At 40.5% G+C, this 22967-nt stretch overlaps 1 protein-coding gene across 2 annotated transcripts in view; it reads right to left on the reverse strand.

Annotated features, from left to right (window-relative positions):
- cacna2d4a (calcium channel, voltage-dependent, alpha 2/delta subunit 4a) overlaps window positions 1–22967 on the reverse strand; it is a 90204-nt gene that overhangs the window by 9087 nt on the left and 58150 nt on the right. For both annotated transcript variants that reach the window (XM_030439677.1, XM_030439678.1), the window contains exons 28-31: window positions 6857–6918; window positions 2129–2143; window positions 1634–1678; window positions 1304–1366 (exon numbers count right to left, since the gene is read on the reverse strand). In XM_030439677.1, the coding sequence (XP_030295537.1) occupies window positions 1304–1366; window positions 1634–1678; window positions 2129–2143; window positions 6857–6918 (185 nt within the window). The remainder of the gene's footprint in view (window positions 1–1303; window positions 1367–1633; window positions 1679–2128; window positions 2144–6856; window positions 6919–22967) is intronic.

Below are 22967 nucleotides of genomic sequence, written 5' to 3' on the forward strand. Positions count from 1 at the left end.
TGTGTTGGTTTAAAAGCAACGTGTCTTATCAGACTTGACTTTCTTGTTATGTCTTTTTAAAAGAACATTTTGTCATTTTGGGAAATATTCTTACACCCTTTTTTGCAGAGAGTTAAATGAGAAGATCACTGAGAACACTTTCATGCTTTCAGCTGACATTGAAGAATTAGCTGCATCAGAAGCCGATTGTTTCCTCATATCTCCCGTGTCTTGGCCGAAAAGCTGCACTTGAACGCACTGCAAAGACCGTAGTCGGAGGCCAAAAAGCTTGTACATTGTGCGCCTGCATGAAAGAAAATACCTCTTTGCCGATAAACAAACTGTTGATAAAATCAAGCAGCATTTTTGAACACCGCTTTCACTAAGATGGGTTCTTTTAATCAAGAATATGTCTGAGAAAAAGGCTGACCGTTGGTGTGATGTGTCAGGGCCTTTAGCTCACCATAATTAAATAAGTGGAAACAGCTAGCCTGGTCAAAGGTATCAAATCCACTTTGTAACACGTCTAGATCTCTTCTGTTTAATCCATTTCTTATCAGATTGGATTAGTGCTCCTTCCTGATCCAGAACTTTATGTGTAAAAGAAAAAAACTAAATAGACTCACCGTCACTGCTACTGTTAAATTTCAAGGCACTTTGCTACTTTACTTATATTTTGTTGAGTTGCATAATTCTATGCTGGGAATTGTTGTCCCTCACGCCTCTGTAGTGCTGTGCTACTTATACAGTTGTTGTGATTCATGAGCACTGACTCATTTTACTGTGTACACTTATTATTGATAGTTGCTGTGGGAAAAGGCTGAGAATTGAAAATCTGAATATGTAAAAATAATATAACTCCCTCTAATTACTGCATTTGGGGGAAAAAAACATGCATCTTAAATTATCTTTACAGTTTTAAATGGGCACAAAGGTCATGAAAGTCATTTAAGCTTTAACAACAAAATAAACTTAAGCAAGGAGATGGAAAATGCAACAATATTAGCTAGTTGGACTTCACTCAGTGGGATACAGTGTCCACGCATCCACAGACAGGATGTCAGCACTGCTGGTTATCAGTGATTCATAGACTGAGAGGACGGACTTCTCACTGAGTCACCGGAAAAATGTAAGAGATTTTGAGGTCTATTAATGTATTTCTGAATAATACAACTGAACTTTTTCAAAAGTGTGCTTCTTTTCTTGTTTCGGTGCTCGCTGAAATTAGCAGGAGTAAGAGCTCTGAAACAATCAAGTCAAAGACTATAAAGTCTAGAAAGCACATTTTCTCTGTGTCTGTATGTGTGAGTGTGTGTGAACTCACGTCATTGCGCTGTTTCGAAATTAGGACAAAGCCATTATTGTCAATCACGTAGCAGGCGATATCCTGAGATGAGAGACAGAGGCAGAGAAAGCAATTACTTACGCAAGGAGAGATCTGTGTCAGATACCACTGACAAAGATAATAATAAGCACAGTAATTTATAGAATTCAAACCATGAGTTATGAAATGACTCAAGATTAAAGCTGCAAGAGTTTTTACTTTTGTAGCAACATATAGTAGCAAAAGTTGATCATTTAAAAAAAAAAAATGTCATGCTAGCTTGGGAATTTATATTCACTACATATCAGATAAATAGCAAGATATACTCACAAAGCTGTCACACCGAAGAGGACAAGTCCCCTCTACATTCGAGCACTGGAGCACAGAGGAAAGAAAACATCTGTGATGAGTTTCTTTAACAAGCAGAGGAAACACAGGTGACTGGAGGTGTGATGCTCGTGTTAACATATGAGTTTAGAAGGACGTGTTTGTGTGCGTGCGGAAAAGACTGGAACACATGCTCTGCTGGTGTTTGTCTGCTGAGGTGTCGTGCTTCAATATGTGTCAGTGTAGACAAGCGCATGTGTACGTGTGAGTGTGGAAAAACACGTGTCTGCGCTGGTGAGAAGGTGTTAATTTCGTGTCTACCTGTGATGAGCTCCTGCAAGTGTGTGCATGTTTCACGTCTTTAAACTCTGTGACTGTGTGTAATCTGCTTAAACCGGAGTGTGAAGATGACTTCACAGAGCTCAGCAGGTGCTGAAGATGTTAAATTTGGGTCTGCAGAAAAAGGAGAGTGACGAAGGGGAGACTGTGCATACTCACATCCGTGTCATTTGGCTGAGAGGACATGAAAAGAGGAACATAAGAGATAAAAAGAGAGAATGAAGCAGGGAGAGTCACATTACTTCAGTTAATGATGTGTAAGTCAATGTACTGACTGTTGAATGAGCCATACGTCTTTTCAGAGCACATTTTTCAGGAAAGGGCAAAAGACCGCAGATGTTTCTCTTCATTATCTTTTTTTGTACATTTCATTAACAGGTTTTCAAGTAGGCCTGAAGAAATGCAGCACATCGATGAAGTGAATAATGCTAAACCTGCATTTAATAACAGGATTTATCTACTTTATGTGAGCCAGCCTGTAAATCTAACCTCCTAACATTTCCCATCAACAGTGGAAGCCATGAGTCAAAATGTCGATAGCTCTCCTCATGACTTTATGGTCCCATCTTATGTCTAGAGTATGTGTTGATCGGTGTCTATGGACAATATGTCTTTGGTGTCATGGTCAGGCTATACAGAGCGTGTCAAAGTGTGAATGAGACGATCTATCATCCTTTTCGATCCCATTAGAACAAAGTGTCAGTCTTTCTCTCCGCTTCCCATCGCTGCCTCCTGAAATAAACTACAATTCTGTGAGTGCACTGACAGGAAGGATGATCCTTCCCCACATGCTGGTGGCTTGAGGAATACAATTTGTAGGACACTATATCATCTGTTTCTGCTTATACTGCTAACATAAGACAAAGAAATCGAGTTTTAAGAGCTGCTAATGAAACCCGTGGGTAATATTCAAAATCTTTTCCCTGTAACTTTTGGCAAAAACAAGTCAGTTTTGTCGTGATTGGTGTCTTTTATTTTATCGGGGGTGCTCATTTCCTTTGTTCATGCTCAGGGAAGCGTGACTATGCACAGTGAATTGCAGGGGAAAAATCCTTCTTATATTGTCATATTTCCTGTGCACATACAGGATTTTATTTTTTACTCTTTCCCTTGGAAGGCCAAAACTAATGCTTAAAAGAGCCACTGGTCAAAAGCAAACTTGCGTTGTATTGCATTGTTTAGTTAAGATGCTAAATAGTATCAGGATCCAAAGCTGGCTGACTTCCTGTGTAAAGTCACTCTGCAGCCCCATGCTCATACTATAAAAATGATTGAGAACATACATAGTGCATTTTGATTGCAAAGTAAAAAATAAAATGGCATAAAGATAATCATGTCCTTTCTCACTGATTGACTGTCTTTGCCTTCCGCAATCTCATTGCTAATGAATCAATATCACATATGCAATTTTGCTCAACTCATCTAACAGTTTTTAATGTGTGTTTATCTCCTCTATAGGCAAGTATTCCCTGTCTAATCCAGCCTCTCTACATTTTACATCACAGCCAGCTTTCTAAATGTGGGCAGCATGTAAGAGGCTGCTCCCACAGATCCTGTGATGGTAAATGCATCTCGTCTGGGAGCTCCAGGAGGAGGCAAGGTGACGGTGAGAGCATCAATTATCACTCTCGCTCCCTGAATCGAACTGTTTTTTTTTTTTTCACCCTGACTACACGCGTAAACACTTGAACTGAGAGCAAGTAACACTCTACAGCAATAAATCTATTCAATATTGTGCTATGCTTTTCTTTAACACATATACGGTATTTCAAAGAAGACTTTCTGTCTGACGATAGAACATTTATATACATCTGTAAAACTGGTCTACAAACAGAGATGTAAAATTGAAAATGCTGCAGTGCTGAGAGGTCACAAACAGACTGCGAGAGAGGAAAACTCTTCTGATTTATTTCTCATTACTATCACCTCACAGCCTCTAACAGCATCTCCACTCACACTCAGACAAAATATAGCAGCGACAGACTGTGAGAGATGTGCAGGTCTTCACACCGTTGGATTCGCGCTGTATATTTTAATGGCAATGTGTCTTTTACAATTTTAACTAGGGTGGAAACATAATGTGCCAGTAGAGCAGGGTGGTGAGGTACAAATATTCACAGTCTTTCTTTTTTAATTCCTTTGTAAAGTATTTATAATTGTTTCTTCCTCTTTCCCTCGCTGTCTCTAGCCCACACGCGTGCGCTGAGATAGTCGACAAAGCAGAGTGTGCTGTACAGTGATGTCAGAACATTTTCCCATTAACATTCTGACTGTTTCGTATTAGATGGCAGCTCATGCTTTATTCCTCACTGATTCATAATTCATCAACTAATAACATCTTTATTTTAAGGTCAACCTTATACTGTAGCTCTAAGGTCAGACAGGGTTCCCCCCACTTATGCCTTTTAGTTCATGAATGAATCATTAGCGCCGCATAAACACAACAAATTAAATAAAATATAAGACCACATGGATGAAGATCCGAAAATGTATAGATATTCCCTGTCTCGTACAAGTACAGTTTTTCGGTGGAAGTCTTTTGAGGTAGACGTTGTAGCTGCCACGTGACGTGTTTTTTTCACTTCCTCCTGAATATAGGTAAGCCATTTAGGATTTACAGTAGGTACAGTATCCTCACCCTCATCGGAGCGTAACACCACAGAGAAGATTTCACACACAAACATACATGGATGGACGCACAGTGAAGACAAGCACAAACCATCAGTGCACACACACACACACACACACACACACACACACACACACACACAAACATACACACACATCCCTATGAAATAAAGATGCTTGACAGTGAGTCCATGACAGGAAGATAAGATGATTATGTAAGCAATCTGAGAGAGGAGAGGGAGGGCTGAGGTGAGGAGATGAGGGAAGGAGGAGGGAGTAAAGGAGATGAGAAAGGAGGGGCAGTCAGAAATTGCTGAGGGGAAGAAAATGGAAAGGGGAGAAAAGGAAGGCAGAGGACAGAAAATTGAGAATTAAGTCAGTGGAAGAGAGAGTAGAGAGTGTAAATGACTTTCAATACAGCATAAATCTAGTGGCTAACAAGGCTGCTGATACTGATACTAATGAATGATACTGATGAGTTCTTCGGTGATGAATATGGACATAACAACACACTCATGCACAGATGGTCATGCATATGGTCCTTGTCAACATGACATTAAGAGACACATACACATATATAGCAGCCTTGTCTTCACACCTCCACAAACACACACACGGAAACACACTCGGGGGCTGCTGAGCCTTGCTGTGGTGGCTATCCATCATTAAGTGGCCAGCCAGCAGCCCTAATGCTCTTTTAACTACTGTCATTTACAGCCATGGGAGCAAAGGAGGAGAGCAGTCATCAAACACCTGCTACAGCAAAGGTGTTACGCCAAATTAGGCAAGGTTCTCCAGAGAAAAATGTTTTCTTGAAGGTGTGGAAGAAGGATAATGTAAGACGAGGGCTGCAGCTAACTCTTGTTTTTTTCATATTCTCGATAGATCTGTTGATCACTTTCTCGATTAATTGCTTAGTTATTTGCACATTTAAACATAACACTCTGGGCTTCACTACCACACTATGCAATTGAATATTGGACTTCACATACTGTGAGATTTGGGGCTTTTTTTCTTAAACAAATTATTCTAAATAATGAATCGATAATTACAATAGTCGGGTATTCATTTAATAGTTGACAACTTATCGATTAATCTGAGACCCTCCACCGAAAGAGGTGCTAATGAAATTCTCTGAGCAGCACAAAAGTATCCACTAAAAACACTTCTAATGATGACATTTAATCTTTAAAAATAATACTTTAGGCAGGGTAAGCACTCCTTTAGCAGTGGATGCAGTGATATGGAAAACACTGCATTACACTTTGAATTAAACAAATTTTAAATATTGTAATTACCAACTAATGGAGCAGAAAAAGAGCCTATAATAATCCCTGACTCCTTGTCGTATGGTAATAAATGGTGTCGGCACGGCCTGGTGGTTTAAAGGGATATTCATGAATACAGGACGACGGCCTCGGGCTAAAACCCTGAAGCAGACAGTGTATCATCAATAGCCATGTCTACTATAGAACAAGATACTGAACTATATTCAAAGGAATTTGGTGTTTGATTAAGGCCTACAATGTAAATGTGAGATTTTAGCCTTTGATAATGGCCTAAAGAAAACCTCCAAGCAAGAAAAAGCTTAGAAATCAAAACTGCACATTAATGTTATCCTCGCATCCGACAGTTCAGTTAATTCAGTAAGAATTAAATGTTTGAAAGGAGGCGTACAGCTGTTAGCAATTTTCTACTGATCACTTCAGGAGATACAGCAGGAGTCATTATTTTAGGGCTTGGAGGAGTCAGTGCATAGTATCATTAAAATCACGATTGTGTTTGTTTGTATTCTGCAAGCATTCCTAAATATAACTGCTGTAACCATAAATGCATCAGACTTTCTCATTAGTGCCAGCATAGTACGGCAATCAACTTGTTTTATAGAGGACATTAAAAAGTGCAAGGAAAATAATATAAATCTAACCTGGAAAAAACTGAGGCAATAATGCAATAATCACAGGGTTTAATTACCAGAGAAACCTGACATTCATCATTCGATTCTTTTTTGTTTTTCTATGGCAACATTCACGAATACATCTGAAAGCCGAAAGTTGTTAATAGCTTACAACTTAGCAAGATGTCAATAAGAAGTTACATTCATTATCCTTCTGTCAGTGTCACAATTCTTTATCTTAAAATGTGAAGGATTCATTCAGTGGAAGGTCTTCCTCTGTACTCTGTTAATTCATTATTGGAGAGATTCACAAAAATCTGCAAGAACTGTTATGGTGGAGAACTCTTAAATTAAGTGCGTACCTGTGCAGCGATGGCCAGGAATTTGGACTCAATCAGCTCCAGAGTCATCTGGACACCAATGGCTGCAGCGACAGAAAAAGAAGGACAGAGAGAAATTAATTAAGCACAGTCAATCTAACTTAAAAAAGGAATTAGTTACATTTTGAAAATGGGTATAGACACAATGAGGAAGTGGAAGGGAAACACTTCTGCTGGACCATTGCCTGGGCTCTGATCCCCAAAGCACCTCTCTATCTATTGCACACATTATTAGAACATAACAAAAGTGTCATGGCAACAACATGGAAGCAGGAGGAAAACAATGTACACCACCTGTGGTCACACAGCTGGATCTTTCCAGCATTATTATCATATCTTTTTTTTTATTGCAACTCTCTTTGTATGGATTCTCTATTCTGGAAACTGCAAGGTTTGTACATTTTCAAGATGCGTAGCCGACTGATTTCTTTTCATACACGTACAATTTAAATAAAAGTATATATTATATGTGTTTGTGCAAATTTAATTTCGGGTTAATTTAGCTCAGTATCTCCAGCAACAGAAAGGCTGAAAGATAGTTTATCACAAGAAAACAAACTCATCCATAAAAGTGGTCCAAGATATGGCTGCACACTCTGTGGTGTGGGTTTGGGAGTTTCAAAACAAACCATAGGAACTTTTTTTGAACTTTTGCTTGAATGTTTTCCCTCATGATCTTCCATGAATATTTACAATCTGGCTAATTGCAAACAGTAGTCAGCTTGAAGCAGATGTGTTACTCTCCAGGAGCCAACCAAAATAATTCTTGTTGGCATAGGGGAACTGGAAAAGAAACTATCCACTTTGGTAGTTGCTTCCATTGTATAATCAAGTATACAGTCTGATGCATGATTAATAATGGAAACTCCTTGATTTAACATTTTCAGCTTAAATCGGTTGCTACAGCTGTCAAGATGCCATCTCTGCATGCTGCCATGGTACTCATCATCTTTGATAATAATAAGGAAATAACTATATGCTTTTAAATAATAACAGGTCGATAAACTTGTTTTCTCGAAGTACAGAGCTTGTTTTATTTGAGGTAGTGAAATAATTAATTGTGATCTTTTATTAGTGAACATTTCAGTTTCTTGTCTTCTTTTTCTAATTTGACAAAATTAGGAAATTCGTCATTGCGTGTGAAATGGTCATGGAAATTGATCTTTTGCCAGCTCAGCGGCTAATCATGTACAAGTAAACAGAGCTTTTGTTTTTCATGCAGTTTTTGGTAAAACTCTCCAAATTCCAAGGTCAAAGATGACCTTAAATGGTGAAAAGAAAAACATGGGATGCAGTAGAAAAATAACATTCCTAATGCTACAATCACTTCTGTCTGATATGAAGACTGTGTAGCTGTACTGTGTATAAGTATAGTGAAACTAGTAGAACTAATAGAAATATATACATAGTATTAGTTACAGCACCGCTGTGATAATATGTGCCTGTACTGATGCCTTTAGAAGTAATGGTTGTAACAGCCATCGTAGGCTGTAAATGGAGTGGGAAAGTTTAATTCCAGCAGTTTAGAAGAAAGAAAATTAATGAGCCGATTAACGTCCCAGGGTGAGAGACTATTTCTCTCTCTCGGCTCTCAGGCTGGAGGAGTAGAAGAGGACCTGCTGTACAGATCAGCTCTGCCTTCAGAACTCAACTTATGAAAATCCTTTTACAGTAACTGGCCTTCTGAGCCACAGCACCACTGTGTGAACCGACTATTCTTAGACAGTGTGTGTCTGTGCACGCGTATGTGTGCGTCCGACCTCTGCCTACAACATAGCACTCCCAGTCACAAAACATTAAGCCAAGAATTAGTGCGCGTTTGTACATGTGTCATGCACACGCACACACACGCACAAGCAGCAAAGTGATTGCTTGTGTCAGCTTAGGGCCGTACGTCCATCAGCATTTTAGTCAGCATGGTAATGCAAAAAGGAACTGTAATTGCATAAGTTCTCAGCGCACACATACAGTATACATCTACACACACACACAACAAATACACACACACTGCGAGGGAAGATATGACACTTCATATTAGCATCAAAGACTCAGCGTTTTCCTCCCAGCTTGCTTTGAGTACTGCCACACAGGGAAAGCCTCCGCGGTGCTCACAGTACACAAAACACATACAAACACACATGCCTGCACACGCACCCACCTCCCCTCACATGTCCTCGCTCATATAGGCACACAGTGCCCACTTAAACCTACATTTGCATCATCATGTTTTGTACTGAATACACACTGCAGATTAATTATTTTAATGGAGTCAGGTGGCTAAAAGGCTTCATTATGGGGGTGATTAGTTTATGGGTTGGTCATTTTAATGTCTGGTTTGGAAGAAAAAAGAGAGCCGAGTGAAATCGACTTAATTTGTTAGCTGAAGATAAATACATTGGAAACATTTTGTGTTTTACGGTTAGACCTCAGCCAGCGGGTGTTTATGTCTTACTCCACTTGGTAACAATTCCTCACAGGGTGCATTGTGTGGAACTCAACTAATTTTCAATTTCGTTTCGGCAGCATGACATGACTGAATTAATCTAACTTTTATTGCAAACGGTAGACTATATATCTACACTGAAAAAGAAACTGCATTGAATGGTCCAGTGTGTAGGATTCAGTTGCATCTTGCAGTGCTGTTGTAGATCGTAAACACCTGAACATTTCTCGTCTCACCCTCCCCTATGGTGGTTAGAGGGGCCTCTCCAGAGCCAGTGTTTCCGGCTCCCTCTGTTAATACAAAAGGTTAATTCTAAGGTAACAAAAACACAACAGCTCTCATTTTCAGGTGTTTATACACGAATATGAACACGATTATGAATATTAAATTCCATTTCTGCCAATGGATCCCCTTAAATCAAACACACTGGCCCTTTAAAGTGGATTGTGCAGGTCATGGCCGATATTGATCCAGCATGTTGGATCATTGCATCACTAATTGGAGCTAATCACTGTGCAAACCATCAGGGTCATGGCGATGATTGTATAACTACTGACGTCATAAGTCCAAATTTCCCCAGCAAAGCCCCAACCACCCAGGTAATGTATGGCTTGTCACCAATCAAACTCTAACAAAATCATAATGTATCTATGTATTTGCTTTCAAAGATATATCCTGTAATTTTCTACTCTCCAAACCAATATCTGGAGCCAGGTTTGCTATTCTGGTGGTGTAAAAATCCCTTTTCTTTCAATTTATTTATTTATTTAGGCTAAAACAGTCAAATCTAGTCTAAAAACATCCGCCTTAATCCATCACAGAGAACATCAGGGCTGCATTAGTTTCCTAATAACATTAGTGTTGTAAGGTAATAGAAATAAAAGAGAACCACTGACTGCCTGGAGCTGTAGCTGTACAAAACTAATGTACATAAGAAACATAATATTGCACAGCATGCCTTTGAAAAGGATCAGCAAAAATGCAAAGTACACATAATTTGCAGCCAAGGAGCTAAAATTATACACACCGGTATGGTAAATGAAAAGAGGTATTTCATCTCAGCCCATAGCTATAGACTGAGTTCAACACAGCTCACTCAATTATGCCTGTAAAATGCTATTAGGAGATGAATTATGGATCAGTAAGGGTAAGAATAAACCATGAGCTGTATCTACTCATGGGGATCAGAACAGATATTATAAGAGAAAGGCTCCGACGTTCTGTCTGAGGGTATGAGAGTCTATACACATGCTTGGTTCGTGTGTGGATTCCATCCAATCTCTTAAAAATCAGTCAGGACATTGAATAGTGGCTGTAATCGGCCTGTAATCAGTCATGTACACAGAAAAGTTTGTTCAGCTAATTGGTGAGTTGTTTATCTGTTCGTGCAGCTCATAGGGCCCCAGGGCGGCTGTTCAGAAATGTGTGAAAATCTACTGGCTAGTGGTATGGATAACAAGAGAGTTGGTTTGATGATCCTTCTGTGAATACTGCCATACCACACATTTCACACATAAGGACGCAAAATCGATGCACACGGGATGATCTACGTGTTTTGTGAATGTTTTTGTTCGGGTACTCAAACAGCCTCTTCCTCCCATCTCTCCTCTCCTCAATCGTGCTAGTGACCTTGGAGTCATCTCCCGCCACTATAATCTCAGATAAAGTGTTGGAAGGCCATTATGGAGGGCAGCAGTAATCTGCCTTCCTTCCCACTCTGACTTGGAGGCCAAATCTAATTAAAACCATCACACTGATCCCTCCGCGTATGTGTGCAGCAATAGATGTTTTTCCCATAATGTGTGTGCAAGCATAACTCAACATTTGTTCGGTTTGCATGCGCACAAGAATATGTATAACCTTGCAAAAATGCGGTTGAAAGGGTGTGTGCGTGTGTTTGCTCATGAGCTTCAAAGTGTGTGTGCCTGTGCGAGACCGTATCTTGTACGCTTGCAGTCTGAGCTGCAATTAGCGTGAGCTGCCAATCACAGAGGAGTGTACTTTCAACAGAAAATGAATTAATGAGGAAATAAATAAAAAAATTGAAGCAACCAAGAGCTGCAGTTAATTGGTTATTACACTAACGAGATAGAGGGATGAGAGACGGAGGGGTGCAAACTGTGAACGATGGGAAGAGAGAATGTGTGGAAAAGGATGGGGGGGACACACGGGTAAACAGACTACAGGACCACAGACACAAAACATGGAGGGGTGGGAAGGCAGAGGAAAACAACAAAACAACTGAAAGACGAACACAAATAGACAGATAAAGAGTGAAGAGGACACAAAGGCATAATTATAAATATTCAGTATCATTGCAATATCTGGCTAAACAGATACTGCAGACCTCAGATACATTCATATCTGTACATCATATCATAATTTGTACAATATGTGTCATATTACATTCACTTTACATGCAAGTGAGCTGACTTTCACGTCAGGAAGTGGAGGGATTGATGAAGGTCTGAGAGCTGTCTTTCCCTCACGTAAACCAAAGTGTTTTTGTAGCCTTCACCTAACCACAACCAGAATGTAAGGCACAAACCCCAGTCTCCATCTGTCCAATGCTTTATAAGACCATCAACCACCTCAACCACTTTCCAAAAAGCTCTGTGAGGTACAATGATAACACTGTTTATGCAGCGATTAATCAGAACTTTTATGAACCAGGGCTGCATGGATGTGAGACTAAAGCTTACTATTAATGAACAGACAGACAGAAAGAGACACGAAAGGTGACGAGCAGATGGCCTTTTGCTAAATGGAGCAGAGCAGAGTGTCAAGTGTCTAACAGACTGGAAAGAAAGACAAAGAACGGTGGAAAAAGAAGGAGAGACAGAAGGCTATCTGTCTACCTACCTACCTACCTACCTACCTACCTATTCCATCCATCCATCCAGATTTTCTATTTGGTTAAAACAGAGTGCCGTGACTGTGCAGTTCTATAAATGGACGCATGCGTATATGTTGACACATTTTTGGCATCGTTTGTGTGTGTGTGTGTGTGTGTGTGTGTGTGTTGTGCTGAGTTGGCAGAGGAGGTCAGCTTGTGTTAAATGACCAGCGAGCAGAGTTAGTTTTGATGGTTCCCTAAGCAAGACCCTGGAGTTGACGCTAAATATATAGATGTCACAACCACACCCACACACACACACACACCCACACACACACACACACACACACACACACACACACACACACACACACACACACACACACACAGACAGACAGAAAGACAGAGTCAATAAATTAAACTGACACAATGGCTGTGTCTCTGGGCACAGAGGCGACACTGAAAATAGAGCCACTAGTGAGGAGGTCATTTCATTCTTTTCTGTTTCTCACACACACACACACACACACACACACACACACACACACACACACACACAGAGATACTGTACGATAAGCACAAAGGCGGAAAAATGCCAGGGGGTAAGGGAGAGAAGACCAAAGGAATGAGCACATAAATAGACACACACCGGTCCAATAATCAATACAGGTCATCAACAGAGCACAGACATTGTCATCAAAAAAACAGATTCATTAATGTAATGGAATCACATGACACAGGTGGGGCGAGAGTGATGGAGTGCTGAAGAGGGCCAAGAGGGAGCAAAGGAAAGGAAGAGGGGATGAAAGCGAACGAGTCGATTTTTAATAATATTATGAGTTGGAAACCCTTTTCATTCCGACCAAGCGTGGCTATCAATAATGAAGCGAGCGAGATCAAAAGGTTGTGTGTGTGTGTGTGTGCGCGCAAGCATGAGAGTATGCGTGTGTTTCTCATTCTTTCACACGTGTGTGTGTGTGTGTGTCTGAGTAAAGAGACAACAAAACAGGTGGGAGGTGTGGAGAGGAAAACAAGACGTTAGGGATGGTGTGTGTGTTTTTTAAGGACGTGTGAGGACTAGCTCCAAATTTAAAAGTCACACCTACTTAAAAAGATAATTCTGCTTTATTAAAGCATCATTTATTTAGTTCTGGCCATCTTCCCTGTTGGTAATAATATCACTAGAGACTGCACTCCATGAAAAGGCTTTACGCCTGTCATACCTCTGACCACACTCAGCAGCACTGATGACACCCAACAGTGATGTCACAACCTGGGAGTAAATTTCTGCATCACTGCAGCAAGATGAAAACCACTGGAGGTCAGAAAGAACAGGATGTGCATGGGGTGTTCAGTGACTCTTTCATTTCTGACATTTGAGAACATGGTCAGAAGGGGCAAAATAACATGAGCAGTCAGATATTAGACATACCACCAATACACCTTTCATGCCAGACAATAAACCCACCAACATCCAGTAACATCTGGCTTTTGTCCTCAAAAGGGGCACAAGGGGCAATTGACTCCAGTCAAGATGATTTATTAGCTCTACCTCCGATTACGCTCGAAGGATGGTTAGTTGAAGTTTTTCAGTCCCTCTCAAGCAGCAATCAGTTATTGTTTAGTGGTTGTTGAGTTTGAAGTTAAAGATATAAAAAGCAACCACCGTAACATTGTGACTGTTTCCTGTTCTCTGGCGCATCCATGATGTCAAACGTGACAACTCAGAAAAACAGTAAAATCAGAAAGGCAAACCCTTCTACTGGTGGCAATGGGAAAGGAGTCTATGGCCCCTTGTCTGAGGGTTCATCGCGTTTAGAATATGTCGCTAATCTTATTTGGAAGAGAAAAATGCTTTTAACTGCATTGATGATGACACAGAATACATCAGATAACTCACATAAACACTTCATCGCAGAGAGCGCAATAGGGATTACGTAAAAAGAAACATATTGTACTGTGAGGTTTTTTCAGTCGACAACTTATTCAAACCTTGTCCTCGAACCACAATGTCTTTGCACTCCATTTAACCAATGATTCCACTGAGGGTCTTTATATTAAACTGTTAAATGTCTGAATAAAACAATCTGAAAGGAAACATTTCTTAGCTGTTTTTTTTATTCCAGCTGGGTTATTCTGTGTACTGATTTAAAGCTCACCACCAACTTGTGTATTCTGTGCTTTGTGTTTGAACCGATTGTGGACAACAAGATTACTGTTTATCAGAACAAATGTCAAAGACTTATCATGTCTCTTTCTTTAATGCCTTATCTCTTTTCTCATTTCTTGTACACACACACTAACACACCGAGACTACACTGACAAAGGCATACACACAGATAATAGCTTTCTCACTTAAGAAAAATCACTTGTGTTCTCTTCCTCTCTGTCTCCCTCGCAAACACACAAACACATAATTACAGTTTTTATCCACAAATGCCAAACATTCATCAATATGATGGAACAGAGTGAGAAACAGTTCAGAACAGCTTTTTTTCCTCATCCTTCTTTTGACTAATTTCTACCACATCTTTCTTGTCTCCTGTTCTTTCCGACAGTTTGACCCTGTGAAAACTAAATCTCTGCCTCATCGTTATTCATCTAAATCTTACCATTAAAGTCTCAACATCTGACATCTATAGCCGCGTCATACTGAAATCTGCATCTTACTTGCTTCATGCCCAAAAAGAAAATCTACCAAAGGATGACACACAGTATTAAAGCTAGATACTGACAATAATGGTTCTTGTAAAGAAGACGAAGAGAATAAAAGAGTTCTGTGATTTAAAGTTAAGTTAATTACTTTATTGCTGTAACGTGTTGTTGATGAGTCATTGCTGAAGGCACAACAAGATGCACAGTTCCCACTACATTCTTTAAAATCGGCTAAGAAAGAGACTTAGGAGTAGTGTGATTGGTAATTAAATCTCTGACTCTGATTAATTAATGAACAATTAATGGGTCCAGAAAAAAACCATTTATAATTCTAAGCAATTGTAATTCAACTGACTACACTGAGAAACATGCTTCTTACTTTGAGTTTTATTTTTGCTCTCCTATTCGGTTAGTGAGGCAAGCACAAACAGACAAAAGTACAAAATTGCCATCAAATTTATCATATATTTCATCAACCTTCGTTCACAGTTCACGCTGTATCTATAGGTCTAATTTACCTGAGCAGATACAGTAAGTAGATCAAATGTTTGGTTTCATGCTGAAGAACTGACCTCTGTACATCTATTCTCTTAATGTTGGCAACGTAGGAACTGAAGACTTTTCTTCAATCGAAAATAACTCTGAATGAGGGAATCCTTTATCTGACTAATATCTCCCATCCCATATACTTTTTCAAGACTTTGACAAAAAAACCCGAATCTCACTCCACAAACAAAAGAACTGAGTAACCCTTCAACTTCAATACCTAAATTACTGTTCGAGTGTCCCTGAAAGCCGCAGTGCTACGTTGAACAAAGCCTGAACAGATCCCCGTGACTTTTTGATGGAGAGTGTTCAATAAAGTCATGTTGCCATGCAACAAACACTGCGCCAGCCAGTAAAAGGAGTTATGGCAAATTCTGATCGACTCCTCAGAGAGAGGGAGAGAGAGAGAGATAGAAAGAGAGAGAGAGAGAGATAAAAAGTTCAGCATCAGATGATTATAATGATCGGTTTGAAAATAAAACCTTGACATCTGAACACGCATGCACACTTCAGCACTTACTTTCACGACCGCACTGGCAACTGACGCACCAGCACATAAAAAAAGAGCAGTGCATTCAAAGAACAGTTCAAACTTAAAGCCTCACAGGTGAGGAAATACGAAAAGAAACACAGGCACACACGTTCTCAGTTAACCATATACACAAACAGATAAGCACTACTGATCTTTACTCATTTAACTAATACAACAGATCAATAATTCAATCTGACCTTTGACCTTAAACACTGCAAAGTCTAGTAATCATTATTTTTGTGACAATTTTCAGGAGAGAGGCACAAAAACACAGACACACACCTCTGTGCTGAAGCTCAGTAACCTCAGAGGAGTCGCCACAGGCTGCACTGACATCATGTTACCAAAGCAACAGGCAGAGGCCTGGGATTGGATAAAAAGGATGATGACTCAACCTCCCTCATCCTCCTCTCTCTCACCATAATCTCTCCCTCTGTCTCTCACTTTCTCATGCGCAACTTTTTGAACGTCAAGGATGCAGACGGAGGCAACGCGCACGGGTAGAGCCACATGATATTTTTCAATTAGAAGAATGAAAATGGTGGCACGTGTCCGCTCGGACTAAGTAGCTTTGAATTATACACACAGGAGGTGCACTCGCAAAGACACACACAGACAGAATAAGGCTACAAATGTGTGCTAAATTAATCTCATAAGCAGGTACCACTCACGTTCCCTGTGGAGCACGTACGAAATCCTACATCATAAACATAAAAAGGGAAATTAAGTCATGCGTTTACAAAACTGTGTTGATGGGTTTCTTTTTTTGTCCACTGACAATGACGAAAAGACAGGCGCAGGATTCTGTCAACTCCGTTTAGTTTTTCTGTAGGTGACAGAACCAAAGTGATAGAGTGTTAAATGGTCACCCTGCCTCTTTAAAATGGAAATAAATGCTGTTGACACTGGTGGTAGATGTGTGTGTGGACATTCTAAGTCAGCAGAGCCTACCTTAAGTTAACCTAGTTTCACAGCCTCCTTGAGCGGGCCTGTTGGAGGCACACTCACTAAATCATTCATAGTGGAGAGACAGGGAGAAACATGTTCCTGTGTGTGTGTTTGATAGAGAATAAAGAGTAGATGCAAAACGCTGCACTCTGTCTTCTGTTCTGAATGTTTACATGGCAGTTCGCACTCATAACAGGGCTATTTCATCAGACATCAGGAAAGAAATTAAAGCGGCGACAATTTGAGGCCCTAATTTGCTGTGAAATTCAATTACCTACTCAATCTTTTATAATACGAAAAAGGAGATCAACACGGCAACATCACAGTTTTATGATGGCAGACCTTGAGTATCTGAATTTTGGGTTAATACGTCAGCATATTCAGCCACAATCCAGGCGGCAAATAAATGTTTTTGTTCAAGTACGATGGCACCAATTTTGAACTTGTGCAAATCTGCATTTACTGATGTTTTTGCACTTAAAAGTCTGGGGTCTTTAGCTGCTGAATGATCCATTATGTTCACCAGCTAGTCACAATTTTTTTGGTTTATTTTGCCGACAGCAGCTGGTAGAAGCCATGAAAATGAACCAAAACAGTAACAGACAGGCGCCGTAAAGCTCTGTGGAGCTGAGGGGTGACGGCAGGGCCAGCAGATTATCATCTGTGGGGTTTGTCAATACGGGTAACCGCTTTCACATTACCATTGTTGGTATATAAATATTGATTTGTGCTGATTTAAGGAGCTAGACAAGTGCTTCAGTTTGGACAAAGCCAGGATTGCTTTTTTTTCTTGCCTCCGGTACAAGACGTTTTTATTGACCGTCTCAAATAGAAAGCGAACAAGCAACACTAAAAATGTCAAATTAAGGTAAAAGAAAAACACTGAAATAGAGAAAGAATTATAAACCCATCTTTTCCTCTCTCCTCCCTTTTCCATCTACTTCCATGTTTCCTCCCTCGACATCCCCCGCCACTCTCCTGTTTCTGTCTCCCTCTCTAAAATGACAGATGGCGCTTGCTCACCTCTCCTCTACTTATCTCTCAATTATCCCTCTCTCTTTTTCACTCGATTCTTCTTTTGATCTCTTGTTGCTTGTCTCTCTCCCCGTCTTTCTCATTTTACTCCCTGTACCTCTGCTGTTGCCCTGCTCTCTCTCTTTCCGTCACCCCCTCTCTGCCTTCCTCTTGCCCTCCCTCCCTCACTTTCGTCTCCTGTCCGACCCACGCCACTCTCTGTCTCTCTCTCTCCCCCTCTTCCTCCCCTCTAGGAAATCCCTCTCTACCATCTGTCTGGCTGTGATGAATTCCGAGCCTTTCAGAACAAATCAACTTGGCCAAATTAATGAGACTCTCCAAGGGGATAAACTTTGTGTGTGCGTGTGCAAGAGAGTGCTTTTGTGGGAGAGTGAGTGTGTGCACCTAAAATGCCTCATAATCCGTTGTGCGCACCACTTAATTTATCCTGCAGTGACAGATAGCGTGTTACAGGGAAATACAACAGACAAGGCTGGCTGCACACATTCAGTTTCTTAAACCATTGCGGGTCAGGACCCAGGATGGGCCTGTTTTTGGTCGTCCTCACACACTAACTGCTGCTAGACACTACGTTCACTTTCAGCCACATGTTGCAAAAATAAGGATGCAACACAACTACCTGCATAAATTTCTGAGGACCAGTTTCATTGCTGCATCACAAGTCAAATTTGGACTATATGGAGCCTCTAGTCTGGCTACTAGCTACGATTTAAGCGGTCCGATCGCAAGAAGCGCCAGTGCTGCTGGAGGGAAGGCAACATGTCGTTTTGCTTTAAGAGCTATAAACAAGCACATATGGTGTTTCAAAGAGAGGCATACTAAAATCACTGATAAAAAAGGTTAATTACTAATCAGCAAGGCAGTTTAATCACAATTGTTTCACTTGTTCAGTTAATTTAAGAAAATATTCAATATTAATGAAGCAAAAACAAAGTTAGTATTCAGAATGTTTGTGAAACGATGTACTTTTGAGGCACAAATTCTTTGAGTGTATTATCACTGTACATTAGCATAAGTATTATATCAGGTGTTATGCAAATGGTGTGATTTACGTTATCACACTGCAGGTATGGAACTGTTGATTATGTTCAGTAAGTATTGCATATAAATACGTTGTCCCTTAAAGGCCTAGCTCTGTAGAGAATCCGCCGCTGCACCCAGGCAGCGACGGGCCATGAGGGGGTCCGTCGCTGCCCGGGTGCAGCGGCGGACCCCCTCATGGTCCTATGAAGGAGAGGAAAGAAAATAAGAAGTAGGGAGAGAGAAACGGGGTGGGGGGGTGGGGCGCAGAATACGAGAGCGAAGAAGAGGAGAGGGTCAGGTGGTTATTTATAGGAATATTGGAAGTTGGCGCTGTTGAGGTGTGGTCCTACTCCTGAAACTTCGCCAGATAAGCTTCAATTTTAGACAGAAATTCCAAGTTGACTCATACTTTTTATGGACGTGAAACACTAAATCGCTGGGGTACAGCCTTTAAGTTCAATGCAGGAAGTATACTAGGACTTGTCTGTCCTAACATTAGTTTTTTAAACATAGTGCAGCATTTTATGTTTGAATTTTCCAAATATGTTAAAGGTCCTATATTGTGGAAAGAAAGATTTCCATGTCTTTTTTTTGTAAAACATGTGTAAGTGCTAAACTAAAACCGTGAAAGTATCAAAACGCTCAGTCCATGGAGCTATCCAAACAGTCCGTATTCAGAAACAGTGCCTTTAAGCAAGCTGTCAGGACTTCTGTAAAGTTGTGATGAACATAGCCAGAGCTGAAGTGGAAACACAGTGGGCAGTGCCTGCTCAGGCCTGTAAAAGCTGACCAATCAGAGAAGACTGGGCTTTTTGGGAAGGAGGCCTGAAAGAGACAGGAGGTAAAATACAGTTTTCAGATAGAGGTGCTGCAACAATGGACAGTATGAGAAAAATAATTTGTTTTTTGTCTATTAAAGCATGTAAACATTGCTGACATCTGAAATTAAAGAATAGATCTAAAAAATAGGATATTAGGTGTTATTTAAAAAGTTTTTGGGTGACATATTCAAATGTTATTGCTTGTGAAACAAGATGTTGAGGGCAAAAATGGACTGCTCAAAAAAAAAGGATTGTGAACATTTTAGCATGAGGTCGGCATAGAAGATGCCTTTTCCAACAAGCAGTACTTTTCCTGGAAGCTTAACGCCATTTAAATCTTTGAATCAATCCAGAATAATCACTTATGGAAAAAACTTACTGTGATAGGCAAGAAAATAGCATTTACTCTAAATTTCCACTTACCAAGAAGAATTTGCACAAAGTTAATACAATAAAATGCTTTACACAACATTCTAAAAGTGCACTAAAGCTAAGGAGGAAAACAAGAACACCAGACACATATTTTAAAAGAACAAAACGCTGAAGCAATGGGAATACAATACTCTATTCAATAAGAGCCTGTCTAAAAAACTGTGTTTCAAGGCATGAATTAAAACATGATTGATTCCTAATGGAGCAATCCTCATTGACCAGTTTGACCAAAGGGCCATAAAACTGTCCGGTCAATATGAGGCTGATTCAAGGATGATATAAAACGCTGATATATGGGAACAGAGACACCAATGACTCCTTGGATGGGGTCATAGGCATATACAATTTCTGTGTGTGTGTGTGTGTGTGTGTGTGTGTGATGGATAGAGCCTTGAAGTCACTTGCTCCGTGCAGGAACACGCAGTTGTAGCACTAAACGTGCCTGGCCAGACCTGGTGTTAATACAAAGACTAAAGCCAATTCATCTTCACTGACACTCGCCCAATAGCACAGTAAATTACAGTGCGAGGGAGGGGGTGGCGGTGTTAAAAGATAGAGTGAGATAGAGATGAGGGAAGAGACAGAATTGGTGGAGGAGAAAGAGACAAGGAAGAGGGATGTTGCAGAAAAGGGAGAAATGATGCACATCCATGCACAGAAACTGATAATGAATGCAACAGAATGGGTTGTATTTCATATATCATCGATATTAGAGGCAAGGAGTGCAGGGATTTAATCATGCCTCCTAGATAATAAATAAACCAATAGTCCTGTAGCTAGGGAATGAAAAAATCTGATAGAGAAATGCTGGGTGCGACTATAATCGCCAGACAAAAAGGTTAAAAAAGTTAACTTTCTTGCTCCAAACCACTGCCGATCATCATTTTTCATAACACGTATTCCCTGCATCATTGATGGAACACAACCGGCCATAAAAGATGCCTTGGCAGAAAGGGCTGGCACTGACAATGGACCCTTAAGCCAGAAGGCCTCTTCTCCAGACACATAAACAGCCTGAAAAAAGTGGACACATCCCTTGGAGGACCAAATAAATCAACCTCACCTCACGTTCTTATCTGGTGTTAAAAACCCTCTTCCCCCTTAATCAGCGAACACACTCTCACAGGAGCTGCCTGAAGAGATTGGACCAGTCACAGTCTATACACTGTTGTTTAAACTAACTTTTATAAACTCAATGTTTCAGCCAGTGAGGATACCATTTTTATCATCTTGGGCTGTATATACTTGGAAAAAGTTTTGTCCAGCTATGCCAGGCTTCCACGGTAGTTTCAGATTCACCATTTTCCCAAATGCTTTGGCTCTCTGGCCATGATCAGAGGCCTCTGATGTGCTTATCCAAAGAGGGTTCATAGTGTAGAGTCAAAGTGGAGAGAGCCTAGTAAAGGTCATAAGTGATTTGTGTCATTCAGTTTAAAAAAAAAGGCAGTGGCACATTCTTTGGCGAGAAAGTAAGAGTCAAACGTGATGATCAAAAAGGACTTGGTTGGAAGAAGCCTTTTTCTGCTCTTTTCATCCATCATGGATTGCGTTAAGGTTACATCACAGACAGCTGTCATTTCATGCGCTTCACACAGAGAGGTCATTGAAAAACGTCAAAGACAAAGTTGAAACAGATTTTAGAGACGAGTGCAGCGTCGGGACATAAAATTCAAGTGCTGCCATAAAGGGCCTAATTAAATGTGATCTAACCAGGAAGTCCATACAAGAGACTCCTAGTCACAATGGCAGCATTAGACAGAAATCACATTTGCTGGGGTCAGAAATCGCATACTTCGCACTACAAACCATATACTGTATACTGCCTTGATTGATATCCGCCATTATCATTATATTGGTGCTGCTGTCAGCACTACAGCATTGCATTGTGGGATATTTAATGCAGATGTAGTGCCCAGTCCTTACATACTGTTATATGTAAGTACAGATGGTAGATGCTAGTTAGCTCACTTCCTTATTTTCTCTATGATGTATAACCTGCTGTTTCCCATGTTTACTAGGAAGTCAAAGTTACTAGAGGGGGGGAAAAAGGATATGTCGCCATTGACAGATGACCAAACGAAAAACACCATTACCTTGAATATGGATTTTTCTGGGTTGGACACAGTTGGGGATAACATAAGTACAGAACTAAACTGAATATATACACAGGTCTAGCTGTTTTTAGAAATGTTAATGCGGGGATGTTATATAATATGCCTTTAGGATTTTTTTCTATATTTGATGCAATGTGTCCTTGAGCCTGGCAGTAAATTCTCAGCCACTGAAAGGTTGCGTCACTGTGGGTAACCCTGGTCAGTGACCTCTGCGCTCTGAAGAGGACGGGGCAGGACTAATTAGAGGACTAATTACCCGTTTGGGATAACACACGTATGCACACGCACGCACACACACAATCAAACACACAGCAATCACCGTTGCTGTTATAAAAGCAGATGTTCCTCCTTGTATAAAATATCCCTCAACAATAATAGAAAACAAAATAAAACTTTTATGTGGAACGGCATATTGCGTCTCCACTGCTATTCCAGTCATCTCAGCCAATCACCATTTCATAACTACCATTGAAGAGTGTGTCCTATATAGCCAGCACTGGCAGCAGCTACTGTACTGGCAGCTAAAACAGAAATCTATTTGCCAGGAAGTACATTCAAGACTGGTGAAGCCAGCACAGCGCCCACATTTAGACAGGAAACCAGAGGACCCATATTCAGGTTCTATTTGTGTGTGTGTGTGCTTGTGTGTGTGTGTGTTGGGCAGCTGACCAGTCTAGTGTTTTAATTGGCCTGTGCAAAGCCATGAGG

This window comes from Sparus aurata, chromosome 14 (assembly GCF_900880675.1).
Source record: "Sparus aurata chromosome 14, fSpaAur1.1, whole genome shotgun sequence".
NCBI classification, from domain to species: domain Eukaryota; kingdom Metazoa; phylum Chordata; class Actinopteri; order Spariformes; family Sparidae; genus Sparus; species Sparus aurata.